At 42.7% G+C, this 15629-nt stretch overlaps 1 protein-coding gene across 1 annotated transcript in view; it reads left to right on the plus strand.

Moving 5' to 3' along the window:
- Nucleotides 1–15629, plus strand: part of RP1 (RP1, axonemal microtubule associated) — a 328710-nt gene that overhangs the window by 114292 nt on the left and 198789 nt on the right. The window contains exons 13-17 of the mRNA XM_019542502.1: nt 4412–4515; nt 6466–6639; nt 7537–7749; nt 9311–9488; nt 12940–13071. Of these exons, the coding sequence (XP_019398047.1) occupies nt 4412–4515; nt 6466–6639; nt 7537–7749; nt 9311–9488; nt 12940–13071 (801 nt within the window). The remainder of the gene's footprint in view (nt 1–4411; nt 4516–6465; nt 6640–7536; nt 7750–9310; nt 9489–12939; nt 13072–15629) is intronic.

The following is a 15629-nucleotide window of genomic DNA, read 5'->3' on the forward strand; positions in this document are numbered from 1 at the left end:
TGAGCCTGCAATGCGATGCTGCGGCTAGTAAAGCGACCAAAATGCTGGCTTGCATCCATAGATGCTTCTCAAGCAAATCCTGGGATGTCATTCTCCCCCTGTTCTCAGTCTTGGTGAGCTGGAGTACTGCGTCCAGTTTTGGGCTCCACAATTCAAAAAGGATGTGGATAAGCTTGAGAGAGTCCAGAGAAGAGCCACGTGCATGATCAGAGGTCAGGAAAGCAGATCTTACGACGAAAGGCTGAGAGCCATGGGGCTCTTTATTTTGGAAAAGTGCAGGCTCAGGGGTGACCTGATGGCCACTATAAGTTTATCGGGGTGACCACCAGTATCTAGGGGAACGTTTGTTCAACACAGCGCCCCAAGGGATGATGAGGTGGAACGGTTATAAACTACTGCAAGACCGTTTCAGGCTGGACATAAGGAAGAATTTCTTTACTGTCTGAGTCCCCACAGGGTCTGGAACAGTCTGCCATTGGAGGTGGTTCAAGCACCTGCATTGAACACCTTCAAGAGCAAATTGGATACTTATCTTGTTGGGATCTTATGACCCCAGCTGACTTCCTGCCCTTCGGGAAGGGGGCTGGACTCAATGATCTTCCAAGGTCCCTTCCAGCCCTAATGTCTATGAAAGTCTATGAAATCAATTCCCTGCTGGACTAATCACAGCATCCTGTGGGAGCCTGGCCATGCCCCTCCCTCCCCAGCTTCCTCCCCCTTCTGAGGGCTGCTGTAGTGCCTCCTAGCTTCTAGCCTGAGCCACTGCAGGTATGTGCCTGCATTTCTGGGATGTCTGCCTGGTAACAAAACTAATTCAACCTAACCAGGTTAGACTAATCTGCAAAGATTGAATCAATTCAGGCTCTGGTTTTTTGAATGTCTGTCTCTAGCCAATGAGATTGTATGATATATTTGTCTGCAGTAGCAAGGGGCTGGATGTGGTGACTGAGGGGATCCTTTTCAGTCTTGTTAGGCCTCTGCCTACTTATTGGAGCACAAAACTAGTTTGACTCTGCAGTCAGATGTAGATGCATAACTATAGATAAGTTTTGTTTGTGGAACAATATCCCTGCTATTCAAAACCTCCTTTTTGAATTTTTTTTAATTTAAATAAATGTACATTACTTTTACCTAATGCATAGAGTAGTTCTGTGCAGCAGCAATAGCTGATGTGCCAATTTAAAACTTCTAGTTCAGTTTTTTTTATCTTGAGGCACTGATTCTTGTACTCCATTAGGAATAAGGTTCCTCAATAATCAGTTTCTGTTAGATGGGTAAGGGGTTGGACTGTAATGGACTGTAAGCTATATAGAAAACTGGCTGGATCATTGGGCTCAAAGGGTAGTAATCAATGGCTCGATGTCTGGTTGGCAGCTGCTATTAAGTGGAGTGCCTGAGAGGTTAGTCCAGGGGCTGCTTTTTCTTCAATATCTTAATCAACAACCTGGAAGGCAGGGTGGAGTGCACACTCAGCAAGTTTGCAGCTGACACCAAGCTGTGGGGAATAGTAGATACACTGGAAGGTAGGGTTAGGATTCAGAGAGACCTTGACAAATTGGAGTATTGGACCAAAAGAATCTCATGAAGTTCAGTAAGTTCAAGTTCAAAGTCCCACACCTAGGACAGAACAATCCCATGTACTGGCTGGGGATTGATGCACTAAGCAGCAACTCTGCAGAAAAGGTCCTGGGGGTTACAATAAACAATAAGGTGAATATAAGCCAACATTGGTCATTGTTGTGAAGACACTTAGTGGCATAGTGGACTACATTAGTTGGAGCATTACCAGCAGATTCAGGGAAGTGATTATTCCCCTGGCTTCAGCACTGGAGTGGCCATATCTGGAGTATTGTGTCCAGTTTTGCCCCCCAACTGCTCCAGTAGACAAACTGGAGAGGGTCCAACAGAGAACAACAAAAATGGTTAGGGGGCTGGGACACAAGACTTATGAGAAGAAGCGGAGGGAACTAGGCTTATTCAGTCTAGAGAAGAGAAGACTGAGAGGGGATTTAATAACAGCCTTCAACTGACCTCAAGGGAGGCTCCAGAGAGGATGGAGCTAGACTGTTCTAAGTGGTGGCAGATGACTGAACAAGGAGCAATGGTCTTAAGCTGCAGCAAGGGAAGTTTAGGTTAGATATCTGGAAAAATGTTCTCACTAGGAGTGTTGTAAAGCACTGGAACATGTTACCCACAGAGGTTGTGGAATCTCCATCCTTGGAGGTTTTTAAGACCTGGCTAGACAAAGCCTTGGCTGGGATGTTCTAGTTGGGGATGGTCCTGCTTTAAGTAGTGGGTTCGATTAGATGACTTCCTGAGGTCCCTTCCAACCCTAATGTTCTATGATCCTAGGAATACAAAGTGTCCCTATCATTTATAAGACATTTCACCACCAGCCCATTTTGCTGGAAGGTTGGTAACTTCCAAATGTGGGCATGGTTTTCAGGAACAAATGTATTGATATACATGGGACCGGATTCTCAGCTAGTGTAGATCCATGTAAATGCTCCATGCTTTCGGTGGGGTGATTGCCATTTATACTGGCTGAGGAGTTGGCTATGGATTTTTAATTTTCAGGACTTTTTTGCCCAAGTGAGAAACAAGTAGAGAAGACCCTGAATGGTTTGATTTTGTCACATAAGAACACTTCCAGCATGCAACATTAATTGATCTAGTTAGAACAATAGTTTAATTAGACATCCAGCCTTGCCTCACTGAATAAATGCATACAATTTTCAGCGAGTAAACAACAGGCTGAAACAGATCGCTTCCATTATGAATGAAAAAAGAATTGGCTAATGGACAGAAATCTATGGGCGAGATTGTGCCATCCTTACTCACACTGACTATTATCTTGCATTGCAAGCAAGCCCATTAGTGTGTCAGAGTAGGCCTATGGGAAAGCAATGACACATAGTGGAATTACACCAGAGATGAATTTGACTTCTTAGATTCATTGATAGCAATGGGAGCTGGATGCATTTAGAGAAAGCAGAGCATGATTTATAGATTTACTTATCCTGCAGTATTGCTTAGATGTGCCTATTAAGAAACAGGGCTCCCATGTGCTAAACACCTTTGTACCCTTTCCTGTAAGAAGCACAGTACAGAGTAACTGGGATTGTTTGATCTAGAGAGGAAAAAACAGAGTATTTTTCTAACAATCTTGAAGTAGAAAAGAGATGATGATGGATTGTTCTCTGTGTTCATTGGGAACAGGACAAGAAGTAATGGGTTTAAAGTGACACAGAGTTAGTTATATATTCAAAGTTCCTCTGAACATATAACTAACTCTGAGGGTGGCTAGGCTACCTAGAGAGATGGGTAGAATCTCTGTCATAGAGAGTTTGTGCTCAGGTACAGATATTACGCTTTACTGGTATAAGTGATTGGAAACCAGTCTATACCCACAACAGAACAGAAGTTTAGTGTGCAGAGACTGGTTTAAAAATGGCAGAACCCCGTCTAAGCTTTTCGCCTTCACTCCCCTGCACGCCGCCCCCCACCTCCCCCAAAGAGCAAATGTGTGTTCTGTTTGCTACTGATCTAAACTACACCACTTACAGAAAACCGCGTAACTTAGATCATTTTCACCTTGGACTTTTTGAAAGTCTGTATGTTTAGGATAGACGAATACTTGACTGGGATGGTTTAGATATGGATGATCCTGTCCTGAACTAGGATCATTTGAGCTAAGTGAATCCTGAGGACCCTTTCTCCCCTATTTTTCTATGATTCTATGAACCTTTGAGAATAGATTGTTTTCTACATAATACCAATAGTTATCACAAATACCTAGTTCATTTAAAGGAATGTCTAGCCTGGGCCAGACAGCAGCCTTCTCTACCATGCTGCATTGCTTTGCCCATGCCACTTTCTGAATTGGAAGGCATGCATTGCATGGTGCTGTGGGAAAGTTGGTTAGCCTGCCTGCAGCACTGTGTACTTCCAGTTTAGAAATTAATGTATGAGGAGGAATGTGGCATATGTAAAGCTGCTACAGCCTGGCTTGCTAAGCTATTGGGTAGTCATTCCCTTTTTAAGGTACAAAATAGTTTGTCTTGTGCAGTTATGTTTTATTGTTGCCTTTGGTTTGATTTCTTTTTTTCCCCTTTTTCTTTTATAATTTTTTTTAACAAAAAGAAGTTTGTTTCTTGCTGTTAGCTCTTAGGGTTTTCTTTTACAAACCTGAGAAATGGACAGCTGTGCCTTCATAAGCTCTCCCAGAAGGAGGAAGGGAAAATCCAGTGATTACAGTTCATAATTTGTTACTTTTGTTTTATTAATGAACATTTAATTTAGGCTCTTCCCTGCCACATAACATCTTTGTAAAATGAGAAGTCATTAATCAGTTTTTAAATCAAGAAATAAGATTAAATATTTTAATTATATTTTCCCCCAAACTCCTTAGGTCTTTTTGATGTAACCATCAAAGGGAGAAACACATATATATTTTGCAGTCATCCAATGCCACACCTTGCACTTGCTCTGGACAATGGCTGTGTCACTGGAATGGTATGAAATTACCTCTTGCTTTTAATTGTTTCACAGTATTTTATCTTATTAAATAGAATAAGTAGACAGTACTTTCAATTAGAGATGGAGCCAAGCAGCAAAGCTTCAGCTTAGAGTTTGCCAAAGTTTAGGTAACTTATAGATTCAGGATTTAGCTTACAGTTCATCACTTCTTGAGAAAGATTTGGTTTATGAAAACTGTAGAACTGAGATCTGTGCTTTCGCTCTTTGTACCAACCTTTCAAATGCTAACGACATATCTGGCATGGCCTAACATATCCTTTCTTTGGATGACTGTTGGTGCTTATGGCTAGTTGTAAACTTCCATTTATTTTCCTATTGTTTTTTGTAAATCACCTGCCTTTTAAGAACTTGTTGGGTTGTTCCCAGCCTTATTTGATCCTTTTCTCTTTTGTCCCCTCCCTTTATTCTCAAATTTGCTTCTCTGTCTCAGCTCTTGTAACATACCACAATGCAAATAGAATTATGGAAGCTGGTTCTTTGTGATGGAACTGTTTTATAGAGGATGGAAAAACCAGTGTTTCACTTTCCCTTATTTAAATAGTGACTTAAATGGTAGAGCTAACCCTGCTCTACCATATATATAAAAGGAGCAGGGTTAGCTCTACCATATATATATATAATGCACATTAGCTGTAACGGAGACAGTGACACCATATAGTACTGGGACTTTATCTGGGAATAGCTTCAAAATTCAGAGCAAACTGTCCAACCATCTTCCAACACTTTCTAGTATTCCTGTTCTTGAAATGACTTTGATGGGTGGAACATTTCTCTCTTTTAACTGACTTCAGTGCAATAAATATCTTTACATTTAGGGGACTGGTTGTGCACCTGCCTACCAGATTTCTTTTTTCTGGTTCTGCCTAAATTACGTTTTTACCGTAGGCAAGCCACAGTTTACAAATTCTGTATTGCCCCCTTCATGGAAAAACTGTGAACTTTAATTAATGTGTAAAGCTGTTTGAAATCTTGAAAAGAAACATAATGTGTATATGCAAAGTGGCACTGAAATAAAAAAGGTTATTATAAATTTTATATTTAATTAGAGCTCTAATGGTTATTTGGCTCTAGTTCATAGCCACTTCTAAAATCTATCTGATGGCTTCATTTATTCCTGAAGTCTACAATTAGAGCTGGTTGAAATTTTGTTTTTGAATGGAAAGCTTTTACCTAAAAAAATGGCCTATTTTGAAAGCAAACCCAGAATTGACTTCTAAAATTTTGTTTTCTTGTGAAAACTGGTGTAATCTAAATGTTTTAAAAACAGTATCAGCTGTGCATTGGCATTTTCCATTTACTTCAACCCCAATTTTCAGTAAATGAAAGAAACTTAATAATGCTCTAGATAAAAGGAAAATGGCAAGGGGACATATATTTTGTATACAATGTCTTTCATTTGAAATGATCCCAACATAATTTCCCAGTCTGAATAAACAAATATGAATAGGGAATCTGATTCATCCTTGTGGATCCCATTGCTGCTTTTTCTAAGCTTTCAGGCAGGGGGAATATTATTCAGTGGGAACACAGTGGTGCAGCTGGTGGAGGGCAGCAGAGAGGTATCTGAGTCAGTGCACTGTTTCTCGGCTGCAGCAACTAATTCCAGGCTCCTCGGGGGGTAAAATACCCATTTGTAATAGCTGTTACATTCAAGATAAGCTGCTTCTGTTCTCTGGATTTTCATATAGTGCACCGTTTCAGTATATATTTTTTAGAATTATTGCAGTTTCCAAAAGCATATTTGAAAACAGCATAAGTACATTTCCATTTAGGTTGATTTCCATTGTTAACACCAGTATATTGATAAATTATTTGCTCATGCAAATTAGTGATGCATAAACAGAAGTCATGTCACTGGTCTGTGTTTCAGATTACATGATGTTTGATAGTTCGTATGATTGATTTTCTTGCTTTTCTGTGTGTTAGGACAATAGTGAGAATCTCTGTGAGCTACAGGTCCACCTTCGGCCAAACCACTGTGCCATTCTGGAATCAGCCAGGAATGTGGGGGACACAGTCACATTCAATCTTCAAGGCAAAGTAGCTGACAAAGTGTCAGGCTACACAGGACTCTCAAAAGAATTTGTTGTTCATGTTAAGGTAAGATGGGAGGAGGTGGAAAGAGAAAAATGAATCAAGTATGTATTTAATCCCTGTGAAGTTGATGCTGTTTGAAAACTGAAGCAGTGATCTCCTCCCACTAGGTGGAGCTACAGACTGCAGGTACAGTTCAACAAGGAGATGTCACTGTGCAAATCCTGTAGAAGTTTTTTCTTTAATGATTTGTTTAGAGAAATCTAAAGAGAATATAAGACTATTGTGGCTTGTGTTGGCAAAGGTCACTGAGTCTTACTTCGGTGATGTGACATAGAAAGGAAAGATGAATCAGTGAAATAATAAGAGAACTTTTCAAAAGCAGGGCAGCACACCCAAAACAGCTGGATGAAGAACTGTGTGTATAATATGAAGCATATACAAATAGCCTAACCTGCTGCAACTCCTTTCCTTTGAATATATGTTACCTTGCTGAATAGGAAAAAGTAGGGCGAGCAGCAGACTGATTGAGCATTAAAAATTAATACTAGGGACCAGGTCTGAATTAATGGATAGGCAAACTAGGCACATGCCTAGGGCCCTAAGTGAAGAAAGGGCCCAGTTGTGCTTATTTTACATATTATAATTATTGAGTGTCAAAAAGTAGGGGCCCATGAGTTTGTTTGCCTAGAGCCTTGCTAGGGACTTCTGTAGAGGCTAATAGCTGGATAGGAGACAGAACATGACAAGACTGAAGGAACACTTAAATTACTTGTGATTTACCCATTTGTCACTGATTACCTTTTTAAAATTAAAGTACTTGTGGTAGTTTTAAATAGTATCTTGTACTTAGTTATTGCCTTAAACGCACGACTTTGAAATGATGGATTTTACTGGAGTGAGAAGTAGTGCTATTTACATATTTAAATCTATATATATATATATTTGTTTCTTGGTTTAAAGGGTGTGTTTCACAATGGTGCTATCATTCTGCTTACCACAAGTCTCTGCCAGGCTCTCTGCCTTAGATCTGATGGGAGTTGCAATGGAGTAGGAAAGCAGTCTGAAGAATCCTATTGGAAAGTGCATAAAATCAGCTCAGGAGTTTGTATGTTTGAGTGTGTGAAAAACCCAGGAATGTATCTCAGGATCAAGGATGGTCAATGTAATGGAACAGTAAGCAGTTCTTGTTTATATTTTCTTCAGCAAATGTTCAAGTAAATTGTCAGTGAGAGGAGAAAAAGTGACTTTTAAACATTTCCTAACATTAGGGAAAGGGACAAAAATTTGATGAAATATTATTCATGATTTGTGCTTTTTCAAAACATCCTTCATATATCCATGGAGAATTGGGGAAATATAGTGAGATATGTGCTGTGGCATGTGTGATTTATGGTTGATTTTAATGATATACTTACATTGCATTGTTAAAACCTTTGACACAAGTGCATTAAAAAATGTTTTAAAAAATGTCATGTTTGGGTTACAATCATAGAGAAGTAGGGCTGGAAGGGACCTCCAGAGGTCATCTAGTCCTGAGGCAGGATCTTTCCTATCCAAACCTTTCTATACAAATCCATTGTCTAGCAAAGGGGTACTTAGGAAGGTCACAGGGGGTATGCGTGGGTGGGTGGGTGGGCTGGCGGGGATGAAGTGTACCCTGGGGTGCGGTAGTGGCGTCTCCCCTGGCACCTTTGCCTCTTACCCGGGTGGGGGGGGGGTGCACCAGGCACTGCTGGCCCCACACAGCACACTGAAGTGCCTCCCTGCCCCACACCCCAGCTCACTCTCCTGCTTGGTCGCTGGACTGCCGCCCTTAGCCAATAGCTGGTGGTGGCCACGTGCAAGTTCTCCCCCTGTTTGGCCCCTCCTCCCAGTGCTGCCACTACATGCACCCCAGGAGCGCAGGGGCGGTACGTGTCTGTGAGGCAGTGCGAAGCAAGCTGGGGCTGGCACTGTACCAAGCTGCTGTTGGTGTGGGGCTGGGCCACACTGCTTGGGGCAGGCATCGGTGATGCTGGGATGGGGGTTGGAGGGGCTATGGTGAATTCTGGAGTGGCTGAAGCCCCCCTGTAGACCACCTGCCACCACCACTGCCACTTGCCCTGCACGCAGCCTGGCCTGACCGCCCCCACTGGGAAGAGCTTGGCACTGTTCCAGCCCGCCCTGTGTGCAGATCCGGGGGCACATGCCCAACCATGCCGTCCCAGGGTATGTGCAGCTCAGTCCCAGGCTCCACGCAGCTGTGCAGCACCTGTCCCTCCTTTACCATGGGGACCTATGGGAGCAGGGCTACAGGGCAGGGGGCTGCAGCCACTCCAGAATTTACCGTAGCCACCCCAACCTCTCTCCTAATGCCACTGCCACCCGCCCTGAGTGCAGTCTGGCTCAGCACCCTCTGGGAAGATCCCAGGGCCACCTCCGCCACAGGCCTCAGCCCACCTCACCCTGCCCCATGCCGACTTTGTCTAAGTCTGTACCTGAATTAGCATTCGGTCTTATGCATGATTATTTTTATAAATTCAGATAATTTGTTTGCTATTTCTAAGCATAAAGGAATAAATAGGGCCAAACATTAAGTGATCTTTGTAAGACTGAAGAGTCAGAGAACTTAGCAACGTGCTAAAAACCAAAAAACGAAATGAAATGACAAAATATTCAAGGTTTAAAATAAGTTCTTCAGCTTTGTGTTACATTCAGTTGTTGAGCTTATATTTCTCTGTTTCCTTTTTCTTAGGGCACAGGTGATGTGTACTGTCACTTTAAAATTGAGAAGAACTTAGAAAATGGATCTGTCAGTCTGGAGTCTGTGCGAAACAAAGGAATATTTGTTGGTCTTCTACCAAATGGTCAGAGCAAAGCAGTTATTCACACTGGAGAGAAAAATATTTTGTTCTACCCACAAGTCATCAAATGTATGCAGCTTTCAAAATATTTGGTGTTTTGCTTGTATATTAGTTTTTTATAGCTACACATGTAAATGTTTATGACCAGAAAATTAGGTGAAAATATAAGCCAGACTTTGAAAACCTGCTTTTATGTGAATTACAATATTAACGATGAGAAGCCGATCCTACTAACAAACAATTCCTTCCAGATCCCCTGGTTAGTTTCATTTTTCATTTTACCAATCAAGGAATGAGAAAAAACTGTTGACTTTTTGCCTGAATAAACAAACAGCATTTGAGTGCAGAACAGAAAGGGAGATGCTAAGGAGTTAATTGTCACTTCCTGATTCTCTGAGAAAATCTGGACACTTGAAGAACAGCCTGAGGGCTGCTCTGTAATGTGCCAGCTGGCAAGAGTCCCCAAGAGACTGACCCAAAGCTAAGCATAACCAGAATGTACCCTTGCCATATCCTTCCTTAGCCACAAACTGTTCCTCACTGCTAGGAGCAGCCAGAAAAGACGTATGGCTCTGCTGTGCTGGATCTGCGCTTATTCCCTTCTGTACTGGGAATCTTTGGAGTGGGATTGGTATGGGCAAGTGTAGTTATGTAAGTTGAAGTAGATCTAAACTCTATATCAGTACTGAAAATCAAACTCATGGTGGTATTTAAGTGCCACTCTATGCATGTAAAAATGAAACAGGATTTGGCATTATCTCTTTAAAAATGGGAAGGGGAAAAACCCTCCTAGACCTCACCCCTCAGGGCAGCCTACCTAGTACTTCCTCATAGCTGATACTGAAGCTCTGCTCAGTCTAAACACATCCTCATTTGGTCAATCAATTACTGCCTGGCTTTTCCTTCCTGAGCAGCTGTACTGGTAGGAAATACCTTCCTGTATCTTCTCCTAGTCTAGTGCTATCACACAAGAACCAACATAACTAGATTTGGCAGTTGTCCTGATGATTGTTTTCTGATGTTTGTCAGTGGGGTAGATGACAAGAGCTACTCAACTCAAAATTAGCAATTGAAAACACCTACTGTATCTATAATTCCTTGAGGCTTCTTTGCAAACCCGTTTTAGGCTAGGTATAGACATTACACGTTAACCGTTATAAATGATCAAAAACCCAGGTAAACACATTCCTGTACAGAAATTTGGTGCACATAGACCAATTTAAAAAATGGAAGAACCCAGTCTGAGATAGACTTGGAAGGAGGTAGTAGTATCAGACTTAAGCTATTTAGACCAATGTATTGAACTTCTGTAACAGATCCCTTCCTGACTCAAGTAGTGGTCCCTTGGCATCCCAGGCTGCTTTACTGGGTATCCATTAACCTCCACCTCACAGGGCAACATGGTAGCCTTGGCAAAGCTTGTTGTCTCTGGCTGAACACAAAATTGCAGAGCCAGCTGCAGGCAGGAAGTGGGGCACAGGGCCATGCAAGCTGTCAGCTGTGGCTGGGTGATGGGGGACCAGGGTCCCAGCCAGACCTGGCCCTGGCCTGAGCCAGCACAGCTGAGGGGTGCCTGCATGGTGGGGGCTCCCGCCCCTGCTGCCCAGCCTGGCTGGCCAGCATAGCTTCTCTCCCTTGCCTTGTCCCACCATGAGCAGCTGGCTGCCAGTGATGGGGGGCAGGGAGGGAGCAGAGGCCCCTGTCCCAGACCTGAGCCAATGTATCTGGGAGGCGCCACATGGTGGGGGCCACTGCTTTCTGCCCCACCCTCACCCCCCCAATGGATGGATGCTGGTGCAGGGGCTGCTGAGGAGCCATGTTAGTCAGCCAGATCAGGCAGTGGGTGGGAAGCCCCCATTTTGCAGGGCCCCCCAGCTCAGTTCTGGGAGAGCTGGAGACAGGGTGGGAGCCTCTGTTTCCCCACCCCACTTCCTCCACTGCTGACAGCCAGCCACTGGCAGAGGTGGAAGGGCTGCCAGTCAGGGGTGGCCGGCTGCTTGACAGGGCTCAGCATTGTCTGGCAGCCTGCTGGGAAGCATGCAGGAGTGCCCCCAACCTACTGACCCCAGCCAGTACAGGCTGCCTGCGTGCACCTCCACCGAAGGACAAATGTCTCTTCTGTTCACTCCTGATCTAACCTAGGGTGCTTAAAGAGTGAAACTTAGATCATGTCTGCCTTGGGCTTTTTGAAAGTTTATATTTAACCTGAATGGTTTTCCTAAAGAAGGACCAGTTCTCAGCTCTGATATGGTAATTCACTATTCTGATTTCATGACATGCAGTTTGTATATCATAGCACCAGGCCCTGTAGCAGGATTGGAACCCCCAGTTTGCATTTCAGGCATGTCATGCAATATTTTACACATTTTCTCCCAACTGTAAATTCCTCCCAACTGTAAATACCATATGTGTTTTACTGGCAAGGAAAACAGAAATACAAATACCGGTATAAGGATTCTGATAGTGATTTATACCATTCAACTCCCTTTTATTTCCATTTGGTGTATAGCTATTGGTCACATGGTCAATTTTTGCACAGCAGAACCCCATAGAATTATAATCTTGTGGACACTGGTCAGCGGATATTTTAAATTAAAAAGACAATGCCATGAAAATGATGAATTGGACATCAGGCTTTAGGTATAATTTGCGAACTCTCATATTTTAGCCATGTAGAAAGCCTCATTCATCAGAGACAGGAGATATTGTAGTATACACTTATCAATCATTTAATTATAGTTTATTTATACATAGCTAGCAATACACATAAGCATTATTATAAGTCATCACTGTATTGGCAACACTTGGAACTCAATATATATATTATAAGAGACTGTGAATATTAGATTCAGTATGTATGTGCAGAAGAGAGAGAATTGTTTTAACTCCAGGAAAAAACAGGGTTTCAATAATAATCCTTAACTAAAGCACCACACAGAGATACCACTATAATAAAAGTAAGTATTAGTCCATTTTAGGCCCAAATGAAATCCTTCCCCCCACCCGCCCACATACCCCCCCCTTGGTTGTTAATATAAAAAAAAAAGGTAAAAGGAGCTAATGTGGTCCATCAAAGCATCTAAGATTTGTCTTTTTGCTATTTCATGGTTCAGTAATGGCTACTGTCAGTTGTATTTAAAAGACATCCCAGATAGTTTCCTTTTTAAGAAAGAAAACATCAGGAGGGGGAGATAGAGGAGCTTATCTTCAAGAAAACTACATTTGAACGAGTCATTTGATTCAGACATCAATGTTAAATTGTTACTTAGATTTTTTTCAAAACAGTAAATGGATTTTTATTGGCGTGCCATCTTTTAATTTTTTGTGGCCTGCAGCTAGCAACAAAAGCCCATTTCTTGCAGCTATCTGTAGCACAGAGAAAAGATTCTGGTATATATTGTAAGTTGGACAATTGTAAGACCTATTATTAGTATTTGTCATTGAACATACAGAAGCTTTTAAGTTGGAAAAGTAAATTATTTTTTGCAATGGTGACATACTTTAAATGTTGTTGTTTTAGTTGGCAGGGAAAAGCCTATGGGAACATCTGCAACACTCAGCAAACGAGAAGGACAGTTCAGAGAATCTGAACACCCAGTTGCAAGAGCCCAGCAGCCTGTGGCTCACAGCCCATCACCTTCTCCACCCTCAAGTAAGTTTTAGAAAACCTACCCTGCTGCACTGTGCTGTATGTGCCTTTGGCATATCTTTACAGTGGCATACTTCAGGGAAGAAGATGAATGGCTCTTTTAGACCCTTATGTTATTCAGCATGGATGCCTGTTAACAGGCTGTTTGACTTCCAGAAAAGCAAAGAAGTTTACTGTATTGCTTAGACCTGGTCTGTAACTAATTTCAGGGATTTTGATTATGGATTTGAAATGAGCTAACTAGCTATTTCTGTAATTATTTGGAGTCTAGCAGAGGGCAATGAAAATAGTTCAGGGGCTGGGGCACATGACTTCGGAGGAGAGGCTGAGGAAACTGGGTTTATTTAGTCTGGAGAAGAGAAGGCTAAGAGGGGATTTGATAGCAGCCTTTAACTGACTGAAGGGTGGCTCCAAAGAGGAGGTACACATTATTACTTCTAATTATTGCTATTTGAGAGTAGCTCAGTTGTCCTTATGGCAGCAGTGTTCTTGCTCTCAGCTCAGTAGAGCTTCTTTTAATTGCTGAACTGGTAGATGTCCTCTCATATGGCATTATCATGCCATGTGCAAGTTTTCCAAATGGGTCAAGGGCTTTCGGTAATTGGCACAATTTGTTGAATCTAAAACCTGAGGCAACAACATACATCAGATGTATTTAAAAAGAAGCAAAAAGTCTATAAGGCTGGGAAAAAGGGTCATTTTACAGAGTTACCCGCCATAAAAATTAGGTACCGTTTTTAGCACTTTATTTGAAGTCTTCATGAAAAGTAGTACTTTTGGCCTCTTTTTATGTTCATGCAAAATAAATAGAAAATATTCAATGATTCTTCAGTATGGAATCTTTTAAAACCTTCCTGAATTTGGAGACTTTTGGAGGCCCATGGGAGATTTTCAGCCTACATATTTTGATTCTAACCCTTCTGGTTAACATTCACAGAAGGATGATGTTGATTCTGTAACTGAGTGTTTAGCCTGCCTCCCTAGCTGGACACTTACCATACACACTGAAAACATCTTGCCCTATAAATTGTCCAGGTCATCTGTCTGGCGCTGTAGGGCCAGGTTCTGCAGCTTACTCACTGGTGGCACTTTAAAGTGTTGGAGGATTTTTGTTGTTGTGTGTTTCTGCTTTCTAGGAAATTACAGGAGGTCTATGAGGTCTCACAAGTGCCTAGATATTTTTCTGTTCTTTTCTATTGTATATTTCTAAAACCACCTTAAAATTGCTTGTAAAGAAACAAATATGGAACAGTGAAAGAGGGGTCATTGATACTGATCAGACTACATGACTGTGTGTAACCCAGTGAGTAACTGGGGTTTATAACTTATCACTGATCACGTGAACCCCATAGAAGTGATTCTCAACCAGGGTGCTGTATGATCTTTTTAAGTGTGTTTTGGGATCCCGTGCAATGACCTACAGATGACTTAGAAGATAAACCCACAAATTTCAAATAGGTAGAATCATAGAAAATTAGGATTGGAAGCATGAATACCATAGGCTGGGGGAACACAGCGACCTCCTGCAGGCAGCAGCAGTGGTGTCAGCAGCATGGGCATTGCGGCAGCAGGTGGGAAGCTCCCGCAGGCAGCCATGGCAGTAACAGTGGCAGGTTGGGTGACAAGTGCCAGCCAGCAGTCGGTGACCACCCACAGATGCTGTTGGCAACATCAAGAGTGGCCAGCAGGGGTCAGGGACTTCCGGCAGATGCCGCTGGCGCGGGTGGGGGAGGTGGCGGCAAGTGACGACTGCCCACAGGCACTGCTGGCAGTGTTGGCAGCACTTTTTGCAGGGGGTGCACCACCAAGCTCAGGGGGTGCACATGCACCCACATGCAACCCCTTCACATCATCAGTGGTTGGAAAGGACCTCAGGAGGTTATCTGTTCCAACTCCCTGCCCAAAGCATGACCATCCCCAGCTAGATCATCATAACCAAAGCCTGGTCTTAAAAACCTCCAAGGATAGAAATTGTACCACCTCTCTGGGTAACCTGTTCCAGTATTTTACTACCCTCCTAGTAAGAAAATTCTTCCTAATAGCTAACCTAAACTTCCCTTGCTGCAGCTTGACACCATTACTCCTTGTTCTGTCATTTGCCACCACTGAGAACAGTTTAGCTCCATCCTCTTTTGAACCCCTGGACTGCAGGTAGTTGAAGGCTGCTATTAAATCCCACCTCAGTCTTCTCTTCTCTAGACTAAATAAGCCCAGTTCCCTCAGCTTGTCCTCATAAGTCATGTGCCCCAGTCCCCTCACTGTTTTTGGTGTTCTCCACTGGACTCACTCCAATTTGTCCATAACCTTTCTGTAGTGGTGGGCCCAAAACTGAACACAGTACTCCAGATGTGTCTTCACCAGTATAGAATAGAGGGGAATAATCACTTTCCTTGACCTACTGGCAACACACCTACCAATGCAGCCCAGTATGTCATTAGCCTTCTTGGCAACAAGGGCACACTGCTGGCTCATGTTCAGCTCATTGTCCACTGTAACCCCCTTTTCTGCAGAGCTGCTGTCCATACAGTCAGCCCCCAGCACTGTTCCATCCTAAATGCAGG

The sequence above is a fragment of the Crocodylus porosus genome, unplaced genomic scaffold (assembly GCF_001723895.1).
Source record: "Crocodylus porosus isolate Cpor-Errol unplaced genomic scaffold, CroPor_comp1, whole genome shotgun sequence".
Lineage (NCBI taxonomy): Eukaryota > Metazoa > Chordata > Crocodylia > Crocodylidae > Crocodylus > Crocodylus porosus.